We start from the raw sequence: 26,309 nt of genomic DNA on the forward strand, positions 1-26,309 counted from the left end.
GGTTGATCTACCAAGAGAAAAACCAGTTAGGTGAAGATTTTAGAAGAAATATTGTTGATAATAAAAACAATAATCAATTGTAAAAATAATTAGAAATTATTTCTATTGGTAGATCAACCAGTCATAAGAAGTTCACTGATAAATTACACCCTTAAGAAAACAATTTTATAAATTATGACTGTGTTACTGGGATTGATTTATTTGGCCGCTATGTTCTTTGAGAACGCCAGTTAAATCTGCCTAGAAAAAATATGTATAACGGAATGTATTTGTGTCAGAGCTCAGAGTGTGTCAGAGAAGTTCTACTTGTCACCTGTCAGTTGTCATTGTTCTATCAAAGTGAAATAATCTCAATTTGTTTAGCTTATACAAATACATAAAAAATATTTTGTTTTTATCTAATTGTAAAAGTAAGTGAAATCTTCTAACAGTTTCAAATAATTGGTTTTGTTCTGCCGATAAGACATGATAATCATCTAATAAGGAAAAGGCTAGGAAGAAGAAGAATCATCTATCAAGGCAATGTTTATTTTAATACTTAGCAACCTACATAAGACCAGTTGGACCATAGAACCTGCATCAAATGGTGAACGTCTGATGAACTAATGTGATGACTAAAAACCTGAGAGCAAGATTGAGTGTTCCTGGGATTCCCTTGAACTAATGTGATGACTATAAACCTGAGGTCAAGATTATGAGTGTTGTTGGGAATCTATTTAAAAATGTGAAGATTAAGTATAGTTTCTTATTATTAACAACCAGTATTCAAATGAAGAAAAATAAAAATTGCTAAATAAATTTATCATTTTCATTTATCAGCTGATTAATTTATGGTAGAACTATATGATTTTTTTATAACTATTCTGTTTCTGCATGTTAATAATTTTGTTTAATTTTATTCAATGTAGGTACCATACTGTAAATAAAACATGAGTATCGGCCCGGGTTCATGATATCACCAGAAATTGAATTTTAAGTATAAAATCATTATATGAATTGAAAACATTTCACAACATATTTAATTAAATAAGTATTGTATTCTATTCTATTCTATTCTCTGTGGGGGTGTAAGTACCTGCACCTGGCTCTCTCGAGTGGAACCTTTGTGCATATCCCCAAGGTCTTAACTGCCTTCCTAAGCTTGGACCATTTCCCACCACGCTGGTCCACTGCGGGTTGGTGGGTTCACATATCTAGATGTGCTAGATCTAGATATGCAGGTTTCCTCACGATGTTTTCCTTCACCGTAAGAGCTATGGTATACATTGTACTTAAGTTAAAAGAACTCATTGGTACATGTCAGCGCCGGGATTCGAACCCGCATCTCTTGATTAAGAAGCGGGCGCTCACCCGACTGAGCTACCACCGCTAATGAAATAAGTAATTTATTTATTTAATCTATTCATTTATGAATAAATTTCAGTAAATTTCAGGTACTTCTACTATATTTAGTTTGGAATATTAACTATATTCCATTCTAACAGGAAAATTATTAGGAATGATAATAATAATGTCCTCCTAGCCGAATTTCGACTACGGCGGCCAATCTCGTTTGAGATCAGCCATCTACGCAGGAGTAGATTATAGTGCCCAAGTGTGTGCGCAGTACACAGGAGCACTCTCTGTTCCATCACTCTCATAACCCAATGGGACGGATTGACCGACACGACTGGAGAGAGCTAGGCGCAGGACCGACTGCTTTACATGCCCATCCGACAGCATGGATCGTTTCACTGTTTCGGACATCAGGTGATCAGCCTTATATGTCCTAACCAAACTTAGAACCACAATTTAGAAACACAAATTGATGGTCCCACCCGGGAATCGAACCCGGGACCTCTGGGCCATGAAGCGAAGCTTCTACCACTAGACCACAGAGGCAGTTATTAGGAATGAACACAGTTAGTGAATGAATGAAATAATAAGTTGGGATTATCTGGATTTAGAATTTTATGTCTTATTTTAATTGACGAATTAGTAATTAACTTATTTAAAGTACTATAATGAAAGTTATCAGAGGTGGTAGCTAGCCTGCCTCTCACATCAGAGATTTGGATTTAATTCCTGACAGGATGAGAAATGGTCCATGGTTAGTAATGGAGTTAACTTGGAGATATGCATAATAATTGCACAAAGATTACATTCAAGTTAGTCACATGCAGACACTGACACCGCACAGAGAGAAAATAATAGATGTAAGTATTAATAAATTTAAAAGGTTTGTGTAGTGATCACAAAGAGGTTTCCAATTTTTGAGTTAACTACTTATATCCCACTTAGTAACTCATTGATGACCCATAAGTAAACCAGAAACATGACCATTAGTAAACCAGAAACAATAGATTTTGTATTACAGGCAACCAGATGAACTCCAAGGATAAGCCTACAACTTTTACAACATCGTTATACCTAGTTTATTGCTCATAATTTAATGTTAGTTGTTTAAGCTATTGGTATTCCAATTTAAAAAAATAAGATAAAACTTTAATAAGTATATATTATTTCCAACAGACAACTTTAGCAAGGAGTTATGGATATTGAGGTGCCCGAAAGGAGTCTGAATTTAAGTGCTACACGATTAATCTGACGCTGATCTGTCTAGCTAATCTTTTCACCGCATTAGCGTCGTTAGCATCATGACGCCATTTTAGATAAGTAGCCTAGGTTTTTTCAAATTAGTGTTAGTACGTACTTACTTAACATTTAGAACAATAAACCTTCCATATAAATGTTGTAAATTTGTTAAAATGTACATATTTTCACTTTATCTAGGAACGGAAAAGGTTCCTGACATCTAAAGAAATTTCACTGTTCCCACTATGTCTATTTTAGGTGAATAGTAATAAAAATATATATTTTAATTGCACATTGGATTGATACTTTGATATTTGATACTTCTATATGATTAAATCATAATTAAAGAAACATTAATGGAATATTAAGAAAATTTACAAATATTGATGCACTCACCTGAAACTCAAAGCAAAAAGTGTCAAACAAATTTTTCACTTTTAACTTTTTTTCTAACAAATTGGCGGCAAAGTTTTGTTTCTTGTAAAGATTAACTTAAAAAAATGCCCTTCTGCGGTGGCTATAACAAGACAACATTACTTGATACTCTTTATTTGACATAGACACCAGCGCCCTCGTTAAAAAGGATAAAAAACAGTGGTTGTTCATGAAACACTTATACTTTTTTTATGCAAAAACCATAGACAATGTTTTAAAAGAAAGATTTTTTAAATTCATTCCAGACTCTCGTCTAACATTTTCATGATTTATTATTAAAAAGAACTATTTAGGTATCTTTCATATCGTGTTAGTAAAGTTAGTAATGAAATACGATTCTAATTTGAAATCCCACGAGCCATCTTTTAAATAAGAATAATTTTATCGTATTGGTTTCGCTTTGTGCATGGTTTGCTTTAAGCTGCGTACAGACCGGCCCAACGAACGCCCAACGATGGATATTTATCATACATAATAATACAGGGCAGGTCTGAGGTAAAAAAACAGTGGTTGTTCATGAAACACTTATATTTTTTTAATGCAAAAACCATAGACAATGATTTAAAAAAAATACTTTTTAAGTTCATTCCAGACTCTCGCTCGTCTAACATTGTACAGATTTATTATTAAAAAGAACTATTTAGGCATCTTTCATATCGTGTTAGTAAAGTTAGTAATGAAATACGATCCTAAGCGCAAGAATCTGCCACGAGCTATCTTTTAAATAAGAATAATTTTATCGTATTGGTTTCGCTTTGTGCGTGGTTTGCTTTAAGCTGCGTACAGACCGGCCCAACGAACGCCCAGCGATGGATATTTATCATACATAATACAGGGCAGATTGCAGCAACGAAGGTCAACGAAACCGCCGGTCTGTACGCAGCTTTTGGCAAACAAGTGTACCTAACTAATATTTCCATTCCACTTGGCTATTCTTATTTGCTTGTTATCGAACACTACCATATCGTGTGTGGTCAGTATACATGTTATATTCCCCAAAATGATTGCCGAATTCGCCTATATTTTTGGTATTTGGCAAATATATCAAACATCCAAAACAAATACGAATAGCCAAGTGTGGTGCCAGCATAAGATGCTGCTTCTGACATCTTAAGTGAGTGTCGAAACGAACTCGAATGTAGAAAAATAGGGAAGGTTGGCTTGGTTGTCGCCACCGCCGCCGTGCCCATAGAGAAAATAACACTACGTGCCGTGCCGTGTCGGTCGCCTCGACTACGATTCTGCTGTTTGATCCCTGTTGGTTTTTGATTTTTTAAGTTTTTTTCGATTTCAAATTACCATTCGATATTGTGAATTAAACAACAATAATAATACAGCAGTAGAGCAAGTTCTTCATTTACCACCATGTTTTTGGGTTTCCTTTTAGTTGTAACTCCTTATTCTGATGATAATTTAATTATCTGCAAGAATGACAGATCGGATGATCTGTGTTATCGATTTCCGATGATTTCTGACGTTTCCGACCATTTCCGACGGATACCACAGATTCTTTTTTGTAGACATAAAACTGATAAATAAAACGAAAAACGTAGATTTTGGGAACTGGGAAAGTGGGAATATTTAATACATTTTTAATAGGTAAAGGTACTAACATCTTGCATATATCTTGACTGTAATTAAAATAATGAGTGTCACTAACTATCTACCTATCTACTACTTACCTGCTGATTGGAAAACTGAAAGATTAATCTAAGATAAAATATAAAATAAGGTACAACTTGATGTTTACCTGCAACAGGAACAATATACAATTTTCGAAAACTGCTGAAAGATGAGAGCCTACCTGACAAATTAGATGAGATCACAAAGAGAGTGTGAGTGAACACTTAGCCAAGACGTGCCACAGCCACAACACTACCTACCTACCAATAGTGATTAATTTATTATTTTATGAACCTAATGAACAATCAATCAAGGGCAATTCTACAAAAGTATACTTACTACTAAAGAGAAACATTAATGGTTAAGTAGTTGCCAAATTCTGGAAAGGAGTCCCACTAATGTGTTTATGAAGTTAATTTGTACAGAGGAAAGAAAAACAATTAATTATAATTCAAAGTTGCTTTATAACAGTCTATGTAACAATAAACTGATTGGATTATCAAGAGTAATTAAATTATTAATTTTATGTAGGTGTCAAAATGGGTTCAATAATAATAATTTGATGAGTTAAATAAATCCTTAATCAAGAAATTAATCATTGTTTGATTTCTAATCCAATACAATAATCTAGTGACTATATCCCATTCCACGGGGAAAGACATTTGATACAAACAAAAACTACAGTTATTCGAATGTAATAAGGGTTCTGTCTGATGTCTTTCCTAGGGCTGATATTTCAATAGCCAGGTAAATGTTATCTGACTAATAAAATAGCTGTGTCACAGTTTAATACAAACATTCACACAGGACAGTATGAGAATTATTCTCCTGATAACTTTTATCTGGCTATTGAAAAATCAGCCCTAATTTGGTATAATTTAGACACAGTTTATATAATAAGTAAAATAATAGATAGAGGTAGTCATTGTTTTATTATAGGTAGGTAATAAAACCACTACACTATGACCTGCATAGTTATAGTTTACATACATACATACATATACTCACGCCTGTCTCCCAGAGGGGTAGGCAGAGACTATGGATCTCCATGTGCCACGATCCTGACATACTTTCGCTTCCTCCACATTCATTAGTCTCTTCATACTTCACAAACGCGCTATACATTCGTAACCCCTCATACCATCTCAAAGGGATAAAATTGCATATTTATGTAAATTTTCCCATGTTTTTAGGGTTTTTTTTTTCCTATATGTTGAGAGTTTTTATTATTAATTAAAAATCTATGCATTTAACTACACAAAAGCGCTATACATTCGAATCTCCTCAGACCATCACAAAACGATAAAATTGCATATTTATGTAAATTTTCCCATGTTTTTAGGGAAATTTTGTTTTTTTTTCCTATAAATTGGGAGTTTTTATTATTAATTAAAAATCTATGCATTTAGTTAAATGCAGTGTAGTTACACAAACGCGCTATACATTCGAATCTCCTCAGACCATCACAAAACGATAAAATGTAAATTTTCCCATGTTTTTAGGGAAATTTTGTTTTTTTTTCTATAAGTGGGGAGTTTTTATTATTAATTAAAAATCTATGCATTTAACTACACAAACGCGCCATACATTCGAATCTCCTCAGACAATCACAAAACGATAAAATTGCATATTTATGTAAATTTTCCCATGTTTTTAGGGAAATTTTGTTTTTTTTCCTATAAGTGAGGAGTTTTTATTATTAATTAAAAATCTATGCATTTAACTACACAAACGTGCCATACATTCGAATCCCCTCGGACCATCACAAAACGATAAAATTGCATATTTATGTAAATTTTCCCATGTTTTTAGGGAAATTTTGTTTTTTTTTCCTATAAGTGAGGGGTTTTTATTATTAATTAAAAATCTATGCATTTAACTACACAAACGTGCCATACATTCGAATCCCCTCAGACCATCACAAAACGATAAAATTGCATATTTATGTAAAATTTCCCATGTTTTTAGGGAAATTTTGTTTTTTTCCCTAAAAATGGGGAGTTTTTATTTCATAAGCAAACTAAATGCATCCACCTACACAAACGCGCTCTACAAGTCAAAACTGTCAGACCACTCAATACAGGTGAAATAGCCTAAAAACATTTAAAATTTCTCTTTTACAAAATGGCTGCCACTTCATCCGCCATTTTGATTTTTGCAGTTTTCGGAATTTTCCCATGAATTTCACCATATATCCAACCATGTACAAAGAAAAACATCACCCCACCTTCCCCCCTTCTGGGAGATCAATTCACCTCAACTTGAATCGACGTCGAACTTTTTCAAAAATATAATCTCCCGTATTTCTCAGGGTTGCCAGCCGAAAGTGATAAAAATAGTCAAATGTCATTAGTATGAGCCTTTCTGACTAAACTGCATCATTTTTTAAAATCCAAAACGGTTATTTCTATTTTTTATGTTTTTGGGGAAAATCTCAAAATTTTCCCTAAAAATGGGGAAATTTTATTTAGTAGGTATAGTCTACTCAACAAACTACACAAATGCGCCATACAAGACGAATCACCCCAACCACTCTAAATAGGTAAAAAATCCAATCAAAAATCGTGAAAAAAAGTCACTTTTACAAAATGGCCGCCAAAGCAGTCCGCCATTTTGATTTTTCAATTTTTCGGAATTTTCCCATAAATTGCACCATACAACAGACCGTATACAAAAAAAATCATCACCCCACCTGCCTCCCTTCTGGGAGATCAATTCACCTCAATTTGGGTCGACGTAAAAAATTCCGAAAAAATAAAATCTCGCCTATCGCTCAGGGTTGCCAGTCGAAAGTAATAAAAATGGTCAAATGTCATTAGTACGAGTCTTTCCGACAAAACTGCATCAAATTTAAAAATCAAAAGTGGCTACTTCTACTTTTCATGTTTTTGGGGAAAATCTCGAAATTTACCCTAAAAATGGGGAAAATTTTTGCACATGGCAACTCTACTCATCAAACTACACAACCGCTCGATACAAGTCAAACTTGTCAAATGCCTCGAACACAATAAAAAAATGCATTGAAAATCCCCGAAAAAACACGTTTTTATAAAAAAATCTCCCCTCCCCCCGCAATTAAAAAAAAATCATTTTTTGGAATTTTCCCTTAAATTTCATCATGTGCCCCACCGTTTGCAAAAAACACCATCCCCCCACCTCCCCCCCTTCCGGGAGATCAATTCACCTCAAGTCGGGTCTGACACGCCCTAAACTTTGCTTCACTTCAACTCGGCCGCCATTTTGTTTTTTTATTTTTTTATATTTTTTTTATAATCTGTAAGACATTCTTAATACACCCTCGAAATATAAAAAAATGTATGGTCACCAAAAAAGAGGAGCGAAAAAAAATTTTTTTTTTTACAACTTTTTTTAAAAAGTCGAGGTTTTTCTCTACTCACCCGAGCACCCTGTACATTTCCCTAAAACATTGTTATATCAAAAAATGGCTCCTTCTGGGAGAACTACTATGTCAGTCAGTCAGTGAGTGGTAATCCAGCTTTATATATTATAAAAAAAGATGACTCTGGAGTTTCTTGCCCCCGTTCTTCTCCGTAAAGAACGATTTGCACTTAAATAAGTTGGAGGGGTTCCGCTCATCTGGCATAATCTTTATTGACCAAAACTCATTTCGCATAACTCGTATGGTCTAAACTTTTTTGGCCGAACCATCACTTTGCCAAGACTTATGTGGCATAAGGCTCGTTTCGTCTAAAACTCTTTAGGCACAATCTTTAAACACCTAAGTTTCGTTTGCTCAAATTTATGTTCGTCTATACCTAAGTATAATCTTGTTTCTCCTAATGTTAACTTAATAAATAATATATTAAGTATGTAGTAAATGTACAAATTGTGGTATTTTTCTCCTACATCCCGAAAATCACGATATTGTATGATCAAAAAATCGAAAGTTAACGACCAATATAATTATTACAAACCCCATGAGATCGAAACCTAAAAATAGGTGCGACGACGAGCAAAGCGAGGAGGAGCGTGTTAGGTGCACATGGTCATCAAAACCAAAGCGGAGCGCAGCGAAGCGGAGCGGAGCGTTTTCCAAACAGCGGAAACAATACAAGGCACCAGTTTGGGCTATGTAGGGAGACGCTCCGTCAAAGTTAAAGCCAAACGAATATTATTACTTTGTATAAACCTAATAAACCTATGCCATAGCATTATTAGGCTATTCAAGATTTGGCCATAACATTATTAGGCTAAACAATGTTATGCGAAATAACTTTTTACTAAACGAGATTTATGCCATACGATTTTCGGCGTAACGAGACTTTGACCAAACGTTACTATGCAATACGAGATTAGGCAAAAAAATCTTATGCCAAAAAAGGTAGAACCAAGTTGGAGCGAGTTTAGTTGTTTGACAGTTTAAATTATAAGTAGTTCATAGAAATTGCGCTACTGTACTTGTTAAAATGTAAATCGGGCTTTAGTAGAAGGGTCCTTTCCGAACGGGGAGTAGATTATTTACTATGGCATAGAATAGTAAGTAGAAGTAGTTAGATGGGAGGATTTTGTCCTACGTCCGCAGGCAAGACCACTGAAACCTGACATAGAGCCTTTAATTATTCATGGTCATTAGTGCTGGTTGGTACCAATAAAGACTATTCGATTAAGAAATTTGAGTACACCTAAAGTCAGTTTTTTAATCTCAGATACTAAATTAACTGATTCTGAACGGTTCATCAACAGTCGATTGTCCCGCGATTAAGTGACGTATCGTTCTATTTGAGGAAGAAACATATTTGCTTACGCATACAGGACTTAGAAATCAATTATTAAATAATTACAAATAAAATCATTATTTCATTTCCAAGTCCTGTATTTTTAAACAAATGTTTCTTTATCTCAGAACATAGTATTATTATTAATTATGTATAGGTATAACTAACTACAATCTATGTCAGACTTCAGTTACCCTGCACGTTCCTTCCGGGTGGTGCTAAAGGACTTATAAAATTAAATATGTAATGTGTTTTCGTGTTAAAAAAAATAGTACCTATTGCCAGTACTTTATATATCTCATATGAAGTTAATACTTTTCAGAAAGCTGATTCTCAAATACGCGTCGAAAAACAAAAACCAGTTGGGCTGAATCTTCAAAGAACCAAAATTAAGAAAACACGAAATAATATTTTTCAGGTGTGTAATTATTTCGTTATTGTATCCAATCCTTTATTTTAGAATATTCAGACACAAAATAATTAATATGTATAATGCCTTAGTTAGGTAATCGATCATTAATGAAAACTATATAACAAATGTACTTACCCCTCTAAGTAGGTACTCCATAGGGATAAAGTTAGCTAGCCCCTTCTATGACAGCATTACACCTTCATAAATCATTATTAAAAAAACAACCAATTGCCACTCGGACTCGCGCACTAAGGCCAAGATAAATAGACGAAACTAAGACGGAGTCTTAGCTTAAGCACATGCTAAGAACAAGAATTCACTAAAATAGACACTACTTGAGCACAGACTATGCCAGTAAGTTCGCACTCTGACTTAGCCGAGTTCAAGTTCACATTTGTCAAGACTTGGCCCTTGCTTAGCATACATACAATTTTGTCTATTGTCACATCTGCCACACTCTCAGGAAATTATTATTCTAAGCTCTCAGGCTATCCACAGACCACATTTATACCAAATTTGCTAAAAAACTACGGAATGAAACCATGACCACAGATAAATAAATATATATTTGACGCAGATTTGAGATAACAGGTTCTAAGACAGTGACTTAGCCGAGCAAACGCTAAGTAGTGTCTATTTTAGAGAGTCATTGCAACTCGACTTAGTTCAGGTGAAGTCGTACTTGGCTAAGCATTAGTTTGAGCAAGTGCTAAGCAACGACTATTTATCTGGGCCTAAGGGTTCCATACCATTACCTATTAAGGCTGTCACTAAAGCTGGAAGAAAATCAGAATCTGTCAAATCTAGTGAGGGGGGGTTGAGGTATGCGGGGCGTTCTACGGACAATGACATGAAATTTTAACATAGTACTCGAAAACATAAAAGTGAAGACATGCCACTTTGTTAAAAATATACTAAGTAAGTAATATTGTTTTGTGATACGAAAATATTTATTTTTATTTGAAAGTATTTTTAATATTTAATAATTAATTATATATAAAGTCGTACCCGTGCCGATATTTATACAGGTTGTTGCAAAAAGGGTTTAATACTATGCCGAAACCTACGTGTGCAGCATGTTATTGATGTTATTTCTAAGCCAGGAAATGAAATCAGAATGTAAAAAAATCGCGAAAATATTATCAGAGTTTAATAGTTCAGGGTGTTGTATTAAACTCTGCCCCCGTGTAATAAAAAAAGTATAGTTAGCCGAAAGGGCGTTACTCAGGCGTCACTCTGAAAAACTTTTATCCTACGTAATTTTTTATATTCATGAAAAAAACGCTTCTTCATATAATTTTTTTTTGGTCACGTGACCTTTTCGTTAGACGACCTGTTTTTTTTTGGTGTTTCAAAAGCAGAACAGTAGTTTGCAGAACTCTGCATATACAGGGTGTCACAAAAGGTTACGTAGCTGGCAAAGGGATATGGGGAGGTCACCAGAAAAATAATAACATGTAAGTACCCCCGCAAGGGAGTACATTAGTACAAGGCGAGAGTGTGTATTTTTTTTTAAGTACTTATGTGTATTTGGGATATGATAGAAATAATATTTTTGTTTCTTAAAAACCAAAAAATTTACACCTTGCTGCGCTCTTTTGCTCACTGTAAGTACACCTACAAATATTGCTGTATTAAAAAAAACGGTTTTGTCATAACGATTATAAAAAAAAAGTTATTTTCATGTCAAGGAGTCATTTACCTAATTACGATTTCACTCAACAGCAGGTGAACTGAAAAAATAAGTTCTAGTTCTATCATCACTTTAGATCGCAAACATTGTAACTCCACTTTTCTCGGCGAAAAGTACTCTTTGGTGTCAATAGAAACGTTTTTTGAATTCACATGTTTTCCTCTTTATTCGAAAAAAAAAACTGTATTCCGCATTTTACCATTTGTTTTCCTCTAAACCCCAAACCGTGATTTTTAAACAAGAAAACTTAGTAATTATACCCTTTATTCTCATATACAACGTGCGATGTAGGCGAACGTGAACGAAAACTATGCAATAAGCCTTTGTTTTTATTACTACTTTAGTAAATTACAATAACATACTCAACAATGTTAATTTTTTTTTGCAATGTTATGTTGTTAAATTAAGATCTAATATTTTATTAACATGAAGTTACTTTCAACTTTTTTTTGCATCTATGCGTCGAATCACAGCATGACGGCTGCTGCAGCTTCCTGCTGTCCTGTCCTCCAACCAATCCCACCAGTACTGCAGGTTGCGTCGAATACGAGCCATTGTCTTCGACTTGACAAGACAGGTGCTCCCGGAAGGATCATAGATCGCACGGAACCCGTACCGTATAGAGGCAACGGACTCCTTTGCAACAGCCCCCCAGATTCGGAAGTAGCCCATGCACTGCATGGCGAGCACAGCTGCAGCAATTTTTTCGTAATGAATCATTGGGATGTCATCCCCGAAGGAGGCTCTCAGCCTACCTCACGACCTGTGTGACATTAGAAAAATGCACTGTGCTAACGCCGTTTGCGAGCTTGATTTGCAGGACCGCGTTGTATGCCAAGTTCCACAGCAGAGGGGTCCAAGACCTACCGCTGTGGAACTCCGCAACTGAACTTCTTCAGTGAAAACAAACCCTCTCTTTTCGCATCCTTAATGTACTTGTTAGACACGTATGACCTCTGTCAATTTTCTGCAGATAAGAAGACAAGTGATGGTATACAAGAGCCGCCCTAAAGGTTCGCCCTCTAGGGGATAGAGTTGAACGCGGTTACTATTTTTAAGCAAACAGCCAGCGCAACAACTCGCCCGTGGTTCTTATCCTGCTCCGACAGTGAACGAACGCAAAGTATTGTACCCACTATTCGAATCCGCATTTCGGATGCCAAACTGACTGTCCGAAAGGTCGAAACCGTACCACCACAGAGGTATGACTCGTTCGAAGAGCTTATCAGGCTCTTACAGCAATCAGATGTGTCGGTACACTGAAAGATAATCTACAGGCCTGCTTTATTTATTTAGGAGCACTAATGGCCTCCTTTCAGTCATTGAGTCACTGGCACTCAGGCTGCGGTTGAACAGGAAGATAGACTGTCTAAACAAATCATTTTTAGGCTAGTTAAAAAAAACTTTAGGTGGGTAGTATGCCAACTAGAACTACAAATAAAACAGTATTTTTGTCTCCTCTAAAATTTGGTCACGAGGAGTTACGATGATTACGATCTAAGGTGACGCTGACGATATTTTATACAAGGTATTGAAAAAAGGGTATAAAGCTTAGCCAAAAGTGGATTTAGGTGCCATTCTGATCCACTTTTCTTCTACAATTTTGAAAATTCACGTAACAAAACCTTTTACATAGAAACTTATTCGATCACGTGACTTTTTACTATAGAGACCGAATTTATTTTTCGAGAATTTCCAAAACTTGGAGAACAAAAGTTGTTCAGAATAACCCCTGAGTCAAACCCTTTCGGCACAGTATACCCTTTTTGCAACATCCTGTATAGGTAATATCAGGTTTATAAAAGACCTGGGCCTGTAGAGTGAGACTCGGCATGGGGAGTCATAATTTATAGATCTTTTAGGTTGCAGTGGCGAATGGGCACTGGTAGCCCTGCCCTTTTCTATAACTATAACTATAGGTAATTTTATGGCAATTTAAAAATGGTATAACATTTATCTATTTGAAAAAATCATTAAAAATATACATTACCTATATCACCCTAATTTAAAAAAAAAATTCAGCCCTTACTTTAAACTTATAACACCCCTCTATTTCCTTCAGGGGTTAAAAAACCTGTGTATTTAATATTTTCTTATGAATTTTTTTTTAAAAACTAGGCTCTTACATAGTTGTACATAATATTATGCGGTATTTTATTCCACTTGTAACGCATAAAATTCATAGCTACAGTAAACATTTCATTTTTTTCATGGCGAGATACAGTCGCACTTAACCGCTTTTTTGCAAAGCTTGTTAAATAGATTTAAAAAATTATGTAAATTTTAGATCTTCAATTTTTAAAAATACTTACTTATTTTTAACAACCTGTAGTGTACAGACTGCCACATCTTAAAATATATATATTTTTAATTAACTACGGTTTTTGGTTTCAAATAAAACAAATTATGAACTTACTTTTCAACACCCTGTATATTGTGTAGCTCACCTACCATACACAACCGTTAAAATAAAATAAATTACCCCTCAGAATATAAACAGGCTCGCGCTTTGGCATACTGCATTGACCGTATAGTTCTTATTCGGAGAATCTAATAAGTGTCATTATGTGCAATGTTTACCTTTATCTATGCATCTGTAACTCTATAGTAAAAAATGTAAACAAATCGAAAAGGCGAAATGTTTTCTAAGAATTTTCGGCTTTTCTGCATCTAAAATGATTAGAAAATTAACTTTCCATAGCAAATGCATATGTATTATAATACTTGTAGTCATAATTTGTTGATTTAATCAGTTTTTGTGAAATATTTGATAAAAAATAAAATGGCGTGGGTATCGCTCCTAACAGGCCGCCACCAGGGCGACGACTGAAGAAATCTGAAATCTGTCACGGTGTCATCATTTTTAAACCGGAATTTATTAGTTTTTTGCAAAAAAAGTTGACTTCTGGTCCATTAAATCCAACTCTTTAAGGTAACTTTGTTAAGAATTTAATTACCTACACATACATATAAGATTCCATGAAAATGGGCCCTCTGATTTCGAGGGTTTTTTCATAATAAGTCAAAAAATGGCAAAAGACATGGTGTGTTTGCAATTTTTTTAAACATACTTATTATAATCCTGCACCAATTTATAAGCAACTAACATGTTCAGTATACCCTCTGCTACAAAATATATTTTTATCAATGTGATAGAAGCCACCGTTTTTCCAATCTAATCAAGTATATCAAGCCGACTTTAGCATTTTAGCTTTAGGGATCCCCTTAAATAGTTGTTGTGACCCATAGGCTATTCTAAACAACGACGAAGGGTAATCCCTTTCGGCTTTTAAAATATCTGGTAGAGTTTACATTGTAATTATGTAATTTATTTATTGATGATAACGAAACTTTTTTAAAATTTCCAGACCTAAGAGTTACTGTAACGCCCCCCACATCGCATAGCCGCCAAAAGTGCATTCCTGCAGCGTGCATCGCCTCAACCTGAATGATGAAGAATCTTCTAAAGCCACTGACGGACAATGTAAGTTCCAGTGACAAAAGCACAAAATTACTCCTAAACGGAAAAATCATAATAGGGCATCATGATATTGCCAACTAAAAACATAAATATTTGGTTAAAATCTTTTTATGTGTCAAAATCGTATGATAGTAGACTGGCAGTAAGCTTATTATGGACCAACTGCACTTAAGGAAATCTGTCTGATGTCTTTCCAATTTACATTACTGTCACTTTCTTAAATACAAAATATAAAATAATCTTCACAACTATAGTTATTATATATAGTTATTAAGTATATACAGGTATTGAAAAAACGATACTGTAAGACGAAAATGGATATCCCTTTCGGCTTTTAAAACATCTGGTACAGTTTACATTGTAATTATGTAATTTATTTATTGATGATAACGAAGCTTCTTTTCAATTTTCAGACCAAAGAGTTACTGTAACGCCCCCCACATCGCATAGCCGCCAAAAGTGCATTCCTGCAGCGTGCATCGCCTCAACCTGAATGATGAAGAATCTTCTAAAGCCACTGACGGACAATGTAAGTTCCAGTGAGAAAAGCACAAAATTACTCCTAAACGGAAAAATCATAATAGGGCATCATGATGTCACGAAAATGGGTAACCAGGGGCATCATATTAAAACTTGTTAGACGTAATTTATTTTTAGTCTTAATCAATGTCATTTAGTAAGTTTTCCTATAAATATAAAATAAAAATCATTCTGACCCTCTCTGTAGGCCATTTTCGGGTTTCTATGCCACATTTCCATTACAAGTATCTTCGATTCATTATGATGTACTCAAAGATTTATATTGTGGTACCAAATACCTGAAAAAATACTTACTAATTGTGCTATTTATATTTGCAATTCTATTAATGCTGATAACCGGTTACACCTAAATACAGCATAGCTCATTCGTTTTTCCACTGTGGTAGACGTATAATATTATCAAGTAATTCTCACAGTTAGATAGTTATATTATTTTTCTATTGAATTTGAATTAGTAGATTAAAGAATTTATTTTATTTTCAGGTAAACTCATGAAATATCACACCTACAACAAGTTAGAAAAGTATAAATAAGCACAATCCAGAAAAAAGTTAAAATGTCTTAAATAAATACTATTTAATGCTCAAAAAATTGTTTTCATTGCATATATAACTTTTAGCCTAATTATGGATCTTGCATCTACTCAGAGTTGCTCAATCATTCATTATGAAAAGTTATAAAAAACAACAATCTTAAATCCATACATACCTACTCGAAGAAGAATTACTTTAAAAAACTAATGAATGATTAAGCGACTCGACGTAGAAAAGAAATAGGATAGGGGCAACCTGGTGTTAAGTAAAATTATATACTTATTGTTATAATACAGCATATTATATACAGCTATATCGCAAAAAGGGTATACTAAGAAGAAAGGAAACCTTTTCCATACAAAATGTGTTGGTCAGGTGACTTTTTACTACAGGTGTTGCAAAAAGGGTATGTATACTAAGCCGAAAGAGGGTGACTCAGGGGCAGGGGGCTATTCTGAACAACTTTTATTCTACGAGTTTTGGAAATTCACCCAATTAGGCTTACCCTTTAGGAAACAAATAATTTTTTCGTAAATTTTCAAAACTTTTAGAACTAAACTTGTTTAGAATGACCTGAGTCACCCTGAGTTTCGGCTTAGTATATCCTTCTTGCAACACCCCTGCATATATGCTACACATTTACAACCAAACAAAATGATTATATACTTATAAATCCGATGGCTTATGTAAAACAAAACTTCAAAAAGATTCGCTACGGCATGTTCAAGTCAATACCCATATTACACCAAATCCATACTAAAACCGTAAATACCACACCTGAAACCAATTATCAGTACCCCTGTCATAACGAAAATGGAACTGAAAACAGTTTCTAAAGCAATACCAAACGCATGAAAGATTTGCTACGGTATGGTCAAGTCAATACCCTGCTGAAACCGAAATTCATCCTGAAAACTGTATCTCACCTGAAACAAAATCATCGTACCCCTTTAATGAAGAAATTCATAGTAAAAACAGTTTTGAAGGCATAACATAACGCAAGAAAGATTTGCTACGATATGTTCAAGTCAATACCCTGCTGAAACCAAAATTCAAAATGAAAACAATCCCACCTAAACCAATAGCATCAAAGCCCCGCGCGGCTGCTTGCAGCCCGCGCCACAACGCGACCTCTAGTTATTTTATAATATATAAAGCTGGATTACCACTGATCTATTCATTGACATGATTGTTCTCCCAGAAGGAGCCATTTTTTGATATAACAATGTTTCAGGGATATGTACAGGGTGCTCGGGTGAGTAGAGAAAAAATCCGACTTTTTAAAAAAAGTTGTAAAAAAAAAAAATTTTTTTTGCTCCTCTTTTTTGGTGACCATACATTTTTTTATATTTCGAGGGTGTGTTTAGAATGCCTGACAGATTATAAAAAAAATATAAAAAAATAAAAAAACAAAATGGCGGCCGAGTTGCAGTGAAGCAAAGTTTAGGGCGTGTCAGACCCGACTTGAGGTGAATTGATCTCCTGGAAGGGGGGGAGGTGGGGGGATGCTGTTTTTTGTAAACGATGAGGCACATGATGAAATTTAAGGGAAAATTCCAAAAAATGATTTTTTTTTTTATTGCGGGGGGAGGGGAGTTTTTTTTATAAAAACGTGTTTTTTCGGGGATTTTCAAAGCATTTTTTTATTGTGTTCGAGGCATTTGACAGGTTTGACTTGTATGGAGCGGTTGTGCAGTTTGACGAGTAGAGTTGCCATGTGAAAGAATTTTCCCCATTTTTAGGGTAAATTTCGAGATTTTCCCCAAAAACATGAAAAGTAGAAATAGCCAGTTTTAATTTTAAAATTTGATGCAGTTTTGTCGGAAAGACCCGCACTAATGACATTTGACCATTTTTATTACTTTCGACTGGCAACCCTGGGCGATAGGCGAGATTATATTTTTTCCGATTTTTTTACGTCGACCCAACTTGAGGTGAATTGATCTCCCAGAAGGGAGGCAGGTGGGGTGATGATTTTTTTTGTACACGATCTGATGTATGGTGCAGTTTATGGGAAAATTCCGAAAAATTGAAAAAACAAAATGGCGGACTGCTTTGGCGGCCATTTTTTAAAAGTGACTTTTTTTCACGATTTTTGATTAGTTTTTTCACATGTTTAGAGTGGTTGGGGAGATTCGTCTTGTATGGCGCATTTGTGTAGTTTGTAGGGTAGACTGTACCAGTTAAATAAAATTTCCCCATTTTTAGGGTAAATTTTGAGATTTTCCCCAAAAACATAAAAAATAGAAATAACCGTTTTGGATTTAAAAAAATGATGCAGTTTAGTCAGAAAGGCTCATACTAATGACATTTGACTATTTTCATCACTTTCAACTGGCAACCCTAGGAAATACGGGAGATTATATTTTTGAAAAAGTTCGACGTCGATTCAAGTTGAGGTGAATTGATCTCCCAGAAGGGGGGAAGGTGGGGTGATGTCTTTCTTTGTACATGGTTGGATATATGGTGAAATTAATAGGAAAATTCCGAAAACTGCAAAAATCAAAATGGCGGATGAAGTGGCAGCCATTTTGTAAAAGAGAAATTTTACATGTTTTAAGCCTATTTCACCTGTATTGAGTGGTCTGACAGTTTTGACTTGTAGAATGCGTTTGTGTGTTTAAGTACGCTTAATTTTTCTATAAAATAAAAACTCCCCATTTTTAGGGAAAAAAAACAAAATTCCCCTAAAAAGATGGGAAATTTTACATATATATGCAATTTAATCCTTTTAAGATGGTCTGAGGGGATTCAAATGTATGGCGCGTTTATGTAGTTAAATGCATAGATTTTTAATTAATAATAAAAACTCCCCACTTATGGAAAAAATAAAGAAAATTTCCCTAAAAACATGGGAAAATTTACATAAATATGCAATTTTATCCCTTTGAGATGGTCTGAGGTTTTACGAATGTATAGCGTGTTTGTGTAGTTAAATGCACACAATTTTTGTTTAAAATAAAAACTCCCCACTTAAAGGGAAAAAAAACAAATTTTTTCTAAAAACGTAGAAAAAATTACCAACATTAGCAATTTCACCCCGTTGAAGTGGTCGGACAAATTTATGGTATATGGCGCATTTGTGTAAATAAATACAAACAATAATTATTTAAAATAAAAACTCCCCACTTGTAGGGAAAAAATCAAAATTTCCCTAAAAACGTAGAAAAAATTACCAACATTAGCAATTTCACCCCTTTGAAGTGGTTAGACAGATTTGTGGTATATGGCGCCTTTGTGAAGATAAATACAAAGAATATTTTTTTAAATAAAAACTCCCCACTTTTAGAGGAAAAAATATTTTCCCTAAAAATATACAAAATGTAAATCAACTTTAACACAGTGTAAGTGCCGAGCGCAGCGTGGCCATAGTCCTTCTACAAGCTATACCAAAATAAAACCAGCCGAGCGCAGCGAGGCATCCGACAAGTAACCCTGCCATAAAGGAAAGAAATCCGAGCGAAGCGAGGCATTACGTTTCATAATTATCAATATCAATAAAGAAAAACTACGGGAAAAGTCCCGTTTAAGAAGTGGAAAGCCGAGCGAAGCGAGGCAAAACAACCTAAACCTTCAATCCAAAACCTAGAGAGCCGAGCGGAGCGAGGCAAAACTACTGAAACCAACATCCGAAAACCCGAAGAGCCGAGCGAAGCGAGGCTAAATTACAATAAACAGCAAGTGCCTTTGTAACTGCAGAGCCGAGCGAAGCGAGGCAAAACAACCGAGACTACCATTCCGAGACCTGGAGAGGAGCCGAGCGAAGCGAGGCTAATTTACTTTAATCACCAACTGCCTGTTTAACTGGAGAGCCGAGCGCAGCGAGGCAAAACAATCCAAACCATCATACCACAACCACTGAAGAGCCTAGCGTAGCGAGGCAATACAACTTAAGTATAACTTTACCGTAAAAGAGGAGCCGAGCGAAGCGAGGCAAAACAATGCAAAACACCATACCGCAAACCCTGGAGAGCCGAGCGAAGCGAGGCAAAACAATGCAAACCACCATACCGCAAACCCTGGCGAGCCAAACGCAGCTAGACAACACAACCGAAATTTAACCTTACCGTAAAATAGAAGAGCCGAGCGAAGCGAGGTAAGACAATTCCAACCATCATAACCCAAACCCTGAAGGGCCGAGTGAAGCGAGGCAACACTACTCAAACCCTCGTCAACAAAACTAATCTGAGAGCTGAATATGGCAAATAATACTACAAAAACAATTACACAGCCAGGCGAATCGAGACGCTAGAAAAACGCGCGAATGGAGGTGATTCAGACTTAAGAGGTGTTTAAGAATCCAATATTTGTGTACAAAAGATATCACCTCGATACTAGGTAAAGTTTATTAAAAAAACAAAAGTTCATATAGGTAGTTTCTGTACTAAAAAACTCAGGAGTATAAGTGAATGACTGAGACGCTAGAAAAACGCGCAAATGGAGGTGACTCTGTGTGGTGTTTGGCCTTTTTGATAAAAGATTGTTTATAGTTTGTTTATATTTCTAGTTAGTCTATTACCGAATAGAAGAATGGTGAACAGCAAACTCGTATATTATTTCCCTAAATATCACATTGGCGACGAATAAGACCCCACGCGAAGTGTAAATTGTAAATTAATACACATAGCAAGAGCGGAAGGTATACATTATGAGTTCTAGCACATGTATATTCGGTGGTAACCTCAATTTCGACCACGCCTGTCATGAATGGCAAATTTTCAAAGACCGGTTTGTACAGTTCTGCATAGCAAACGACATTACCGAAGAAAACGATGCAGCAGGCCTTAAAAGGAGAGCCTTGCTGCTGACGGCGCTGGTTGATGACACATACCGGGTCGTAAAAGACTTGGCCTTCCCGACCTTACTAGACAATGTGGAGTACAAGGCGCTTGTAGCATTGCTAGACCGGCACCTGGAGCCAAAGAGGTGCAGCTTCGCAGAAAGGAGCGCTTTCTACAAGGCGGAGCAGCGGGCAGGAGAGGGACTGGCCGAGTGGGCGGCTCGAGTGCGAAGGGCGGCGCAGTACTGCGGGTTCGGAACGGAGCTCGACACGGCGCTGCGCGACCGATTCGTCCTCGGACTGGAGGATGCGAAGGAGAAGGAGCGACTGTTCGCGGAGAGCGTGGACACGCTCACTATGAACAAGGCACTGGAGCTGGCGCAGGGCGTACGGTGCGCGCGGCAGGCGCTGCGCGGCGCGCGAGGCGCCGGGGAGCCGCCGCAGCTGTTCGAGATGCGAGCGGGCAGCGGCGCGGGCCGCGCCACGCCGGCGGCCGCGCCGTCACCCGCCGCGCAGACACGAGCAGGCAGGTGTAAGGTGTGCGGCTACCGGAACCACACGACGGACCAGTGTAGATTTAGTGACTTGACTTGTCAGAATTGCAATAAGAAGGGCCATCTCAGAAGAATGTGTAAGTCCAGGGGAAACAATTTCCTGCAGCCGGAGGACAGCGACATTGAAGACGGTAAATATTGCAAATTGTTTCACATCAAAACATATAATGGTGAGCCTATGCGACAGATCGTAGCGATAGCGGGTGAACAGATTTCGTGCGAAGTAGATAGTGGAAGCGCTGTTTCTGTGTTACCTAAAGGGATGTATGATAAGCATTTCAAACATAAACATAAATTGAAGCCGTGTCATATGATACTGAATTGTTACAACGGCACCAAAATAACACCGATCGGCTGTTTACATCTGCCAATATCATTTGACAACGCTGTCAAAACGATTGTCATGTACGTCATTGACACAGATGAAAGACAACCAGTGTTACTAGGGCGGGACTTTATTGGCGCCTTTAATTTGAAGTTATGTTCTGAGAACTGCCTTAACATTCAAAGGGGTGGCTATGAAACGTACTTGAAAGAGAAATATGAAAAATTGTTTAGGGACGAATTAGGTACGTTCAATAAGCATAAGATAGAGTATGTTAAAAGTGATGATAATGTTTCTCGAGCTATAAGTAGTTATACTGATGGAAACTCCGAATATGGTGAAAAGGGGTTATACATTAACTTTATGTCGGACTCATTGTTGAAACCAGTCACAATAGCCGACATAAAAGTGGAAACCAGCCGAGACCCAGTTTTGAGCAAGGTATTAAAATGTATAAGAGATGGATGGCCGGCCAAATGTAAGGATATTGATTTGAAGCCATACTACATGTGTAGGCTACAGCTGTCTCAAGAGAATGATTGCGTTCTCAGGGGTCATAAATTGGTGATACCTAGGAAATTTCAAAAGCAACTATTGGATGAACTACATAATTCGCATTTTGGTGTGGTGAAAACGAAAACGGAGGCCAGAGCTCGCATGTGGTGGCCCGGCATCGACCGGCACATCGAGGAGACAGTCGGCTCGTGCTCCGCGTGCGCCGCGCTGAGGCCCGCGCCGCCGCGCGCGCCGCTCGCTGTCTGGACATACCCGGAGCGGCCGTGGCAGCGCATGCACATTGACATGTTTTCACTGCACGACAAGCAGTTTCTAGTTGCTATAGATGCTCACACAAAATGGGTAGAATGTTTTTTGATGAGAAGAACCGACACCAAGAGTATAATAGAGAAATTAGAGGAGATTTTCAGTAGGTTTGGTTTGGTTGAGACGTTAGTAAGTGATAACGGGTCGAATTTTGTTTCTGCTGAGTTTGAACAATTCTGTGAATTGAGTGGTATCCATCACATCACTAGCGCGCCATATCACCCGGCATCAAATGGTCAGGCAGAAAATAGTGTCAAGACAGTAAAGAAGGCTCTGAAAATTTTACTGAATCCGACAGATAGTTTAACGTTGTGTCAGAAGGTAGTAAATAGATACCTATTTGATAATAGGAATTCAGTACATATGACTACAGGTTTCTCCCCCGCGCAGTTAATGTTTGGCCGTACATTGCGTAGTCGGTTCGATCTGTTGCGAGGCTCACCAGCACCGCCATCACCGCCGCGCGACGTCGCGGGCGCGACCGCTGCAATGTCGCTGTCAGCTGAAGCTCAACGAAATGTTTCTACTCAACAGATGTCGCAGTGTAAGCAGTATGGTGGGCAGAGGAAGATTTTTTTTTCTATTGGTGATCGAGTTTTAGTTAAATGTTTTTTCAAAAATGGCAACAAAACCGAATGGAAACTGGGTACAGTCAAGGAAAGAATAGGTGCCATGATGTATATAGTGTATATATCTGATTTAAATACAGATGCCAGAAAGCATGTGGATCATCTTCTAAAATATAATGGTGTTTTAGACGATGATGATGATGATAATATACCGTACTATGACTGTAGTTCGGATGAAAGCCAGTTAGATACCAATGTTACTCCTGTCACTGCGATAGAGGGGGAGGAGGACGGAAGTGAGGCCGCGCCTCCGCCGCCAGCGCCGGTAGGTGGCGGTGGTCGCCCAGTGCGTAGCACTAGGAATCCTAACCCTCGATATAAAGTGTAATAAGAAGAATGTAATTTATGTTATTTATGATTATATTTTGTGTTTTAATTACTTATTGATTATATAAGTTTTAACATGTAAGGGTATATTGAGTTTTGTGTTTTTTATATTATTTTATAAATAGTAGGGGAGGTATGTGGTGTTTGGCCTTTTTGATAAAAGATTGTTTATAGTTTGTTTATATTTCTAGTTAGTCTATTACCGAATAGAAGAATGGTGAACAGCAAACTCGTATATTATTTCCCTAAATATCACACTCTGATTTGTAAGGTGTTTAATTAAAGAAGCCAATGTTTGCATACAAAACGATATCGGCTAGATACCATAGGTAAAGGTATTATAGATACCTAAAGTTATAATGGCAACATTTTTGAAGGGAAATCATAAGCAGTTAAAGCCAGTGTTCTTCAATCTGATTGGAATACGAAGAAAAACGCCAGAAAGAGTCGCTGCGTTATTGTAAAACTCAAATATTTTATTTCTTTCTACAAATTCAGAAACAAAGTAGTGACCAGAGCCTCACTTGTAAGTTAAAAGAAACCTGCTGTGCCAGTGGGGCCTCGCTCTTCCGTTTAGTATACCCTCCTGACCCCGAGAGGTATAAATGTATGCACTGTTCTTAAATTAAAAAAAAAAAAAATTTTAACTACTGAACTGTTTTGTCACTTTGTCAAAGAACAAATTGTTTAAGGGATAGGTACTTTATAAAACTTTAAAGGAATAACAGGGATACTCCATAAAACTTTTAATATAGGTATTTTTAAACTATATATTATATTTTTTTTCAATGTCCTACTCATAGCACGCCAGGTGTCAGGAGGATACAATTCAATAAACTTAGGTAGTTAGAAATATATATAACAAGTAGTTGGTAAACAATTAAATATTTAAAATAAAAACAAGTAAGGTTAACTTAATTATTTAACACTTATTTAACATAATCATAATCTGTATGTGTGTGTGTGTGATACTTATACAAAAAAACAGTTTTTTTTTAATAAAAGCAAAAGCATCAATACCCACGTGATAACGAAATTCATACTGAAAATACAGTTTCGAAGGCAAAACAAAACGCAAGAAAGATTTGCTACGGTATTTTCAAGTCAATACCCTGCTGAAACCGATATTCATACTGAAAACTGTATCCCACCTGAAACAAAATCATTAAACAAGATTTGCTACGGTATTTTTAAGGCCTAACAAAATGCAAGAAAGATTTGCTACGGTATGTTCAAGTCAATACCCTGCTGAAACTGAAATTCATACTGAAAACTGTTTCCCACGTCAAACAAAATCGTCAGTACCTCTTTCATTTAAAAAAATCATAGTGAACACAGTTTTTAAGGCGTAACAAAACGCAAGAAAGATTTGCTACAGTATGTTCAAGTCAATACCCTGCTAAAACCGAAATTCATACTGAAAACTGTGCCGCCCCCTGAAACAAAATCATCAGAACCCCTTTTATTACGAAATACATACAGAAAACAGTTTTTAATCCAAAACAAAACACAACAAAGAATTGCTACGGTTTGTTCAAGTCAATACCCTGCTGAAACCAAAATTCATACTGAAAACTGTAATCCCACCTGAAACAAAATCATAAGTACCCCTTTAATAAAGAAATTCATAGTAAAAACCTTTTTTAAGGCCTAACAAAATGCAAGATAGATTTGCTACGGTATCTTAAAGTTAATACCCTACTGAAACCGAATTTCATACTGTAAACTGTATTCCATCTAAAACAAAAGCATCAGTACCCACCTTAGTAAAGAAATTCATAGTGAAAACTGCTTTGATGGCATAACGAAACGCAAGAAGGATTTGCTACGGTATGGTCAAGTCAATACCCTGCTGAAACCGATATTCATACTGAAAACTAATCCCACCTGAAATAAAATCATCAGTACCCCTTTAATAAAGACATTCATAGTGAAAACAGTTTTTAAGGCGTAACAAAACGCAAGAAAGATTTGCTACGATATGTTCAAGTCAATACCCTGCTGAAACCGAACCAAAAGCATCAAAGCCCCGCGCGGCTGCTTGCAGCCCGCGCCACAACGCGACCTCTAGTTATTATTATAATATATAATAAAGCTGGATTACCACTCACTGACTGACTGACATGATTGTTCTCCCAGAAGGAGCCATTTTTTGATATAAAAATGTTTTAGGGATATGTACAGGGTGCTCGGGTGAGTAGAGAAAAACCTCGACTTTTTAAAAAAAGTTGTAAAAAAAAAAATTTTTTTTTGTTCCTCCATTTTGGTGACCATACATTTTTTTATATTTCGAGGGTGTATTAAGAATGTCTGACAGATTATAAAAAAAATATAAAAAAATAAAAAAACAAAATGGCGGCCGAGTTGTAGTGACGTAAAGTTTAGGGCGTGTCAGACCCAACTTGAGGTGAATTGATCTCCCGCAAGGGAGGGAGGTGGGGGGATGATGTTTTTTGTTAAAGGTGGCGCAGATGATGAAATTTATGGGAAAATTCCAAAAAAATATTTTTTATTAATTGCGGGGGGAGGGGAGATTTTTTTATAAAAACGTGTTTTTTCGGGGATTTTCAAAGCGTTTTTTTATTGTGTTCGAGGCATTTGACAGGTTTGACTTGTATGGAGCGGTTGTGTAGTTTGACGAGTAGAGTTGCCATGTGAAAGAATTTTCCCCATTTTTTGGGTAAATTTCGAGATTTTCCCCAAAAACATGAAAAGTAGAAATCGCCACTTTTGATTTTAAAATTTGATGCAGTTTTGTCGGAAAGACCCGTACTAATGACATTTGACCATTTTTATTACTTTCGACTGGCAACCCTGCGCGATAGGCGAGATTATATTTTTTCGG

General features: G+C 36.3%; 1 protein-coding gene and 1 long non-coding RNA gene across 2 annotated transcripts; both read left to right on the plus strand.

The window, feature by feature from the left end:
* Positions 1-9,006: 9,006 nt before the first annotated feature.
* Positions 9,007-16,065, plus strand: LOC125488907. Its single transcript, XR_007266583.1, has 4 exons — positions 9,007-9,786; positions 14,842-14,957; positions 15,368-15,483; positions 15,978-16,065. It is a non-coding gene; the product is annotated as an uncharacterized LOC125488907 (long non-coding RNA).
* Positions 16,066-20,485: 4,420 nt separating this feature from the next.
* LOC125488905 lies at positions 20,486-23,727 on the plus strand. The gene is made up of 2 exons (XM_048622807.1): positions 20,486-21,492; positions 23,043-23,727. The coding sequence occupies exons 1-2, from the start codon at positions 20,676-20,678 to the stop codon at positions 23,054-23,056; spliced, it is 831 nt and encodes a 276-aa protein (XP_048478764.1). The 5' UTR covers positions 20,486-20,675; the 3' UTR covers positions 23,057-23,727.
* The last annotated feature ends 2,582 nt before the right edge of the window (positions 23,728-26,309 follow it).

This window comes from Plutella xylostella, chromosome 8, assembly GCF_932276165.1.
Source record: "Plutella xylostella chromosome 8, ilPluXylo3.1, whole genome shotgun sequence".
In the NCBI taxonomy this organism is placed as follows: domain Eukaryota; kingdom Metazoa; phylum Arthropoda; class Insecta; order Lepidoptera; family Plutellidae; genus Plutella; species Plutella xylostella.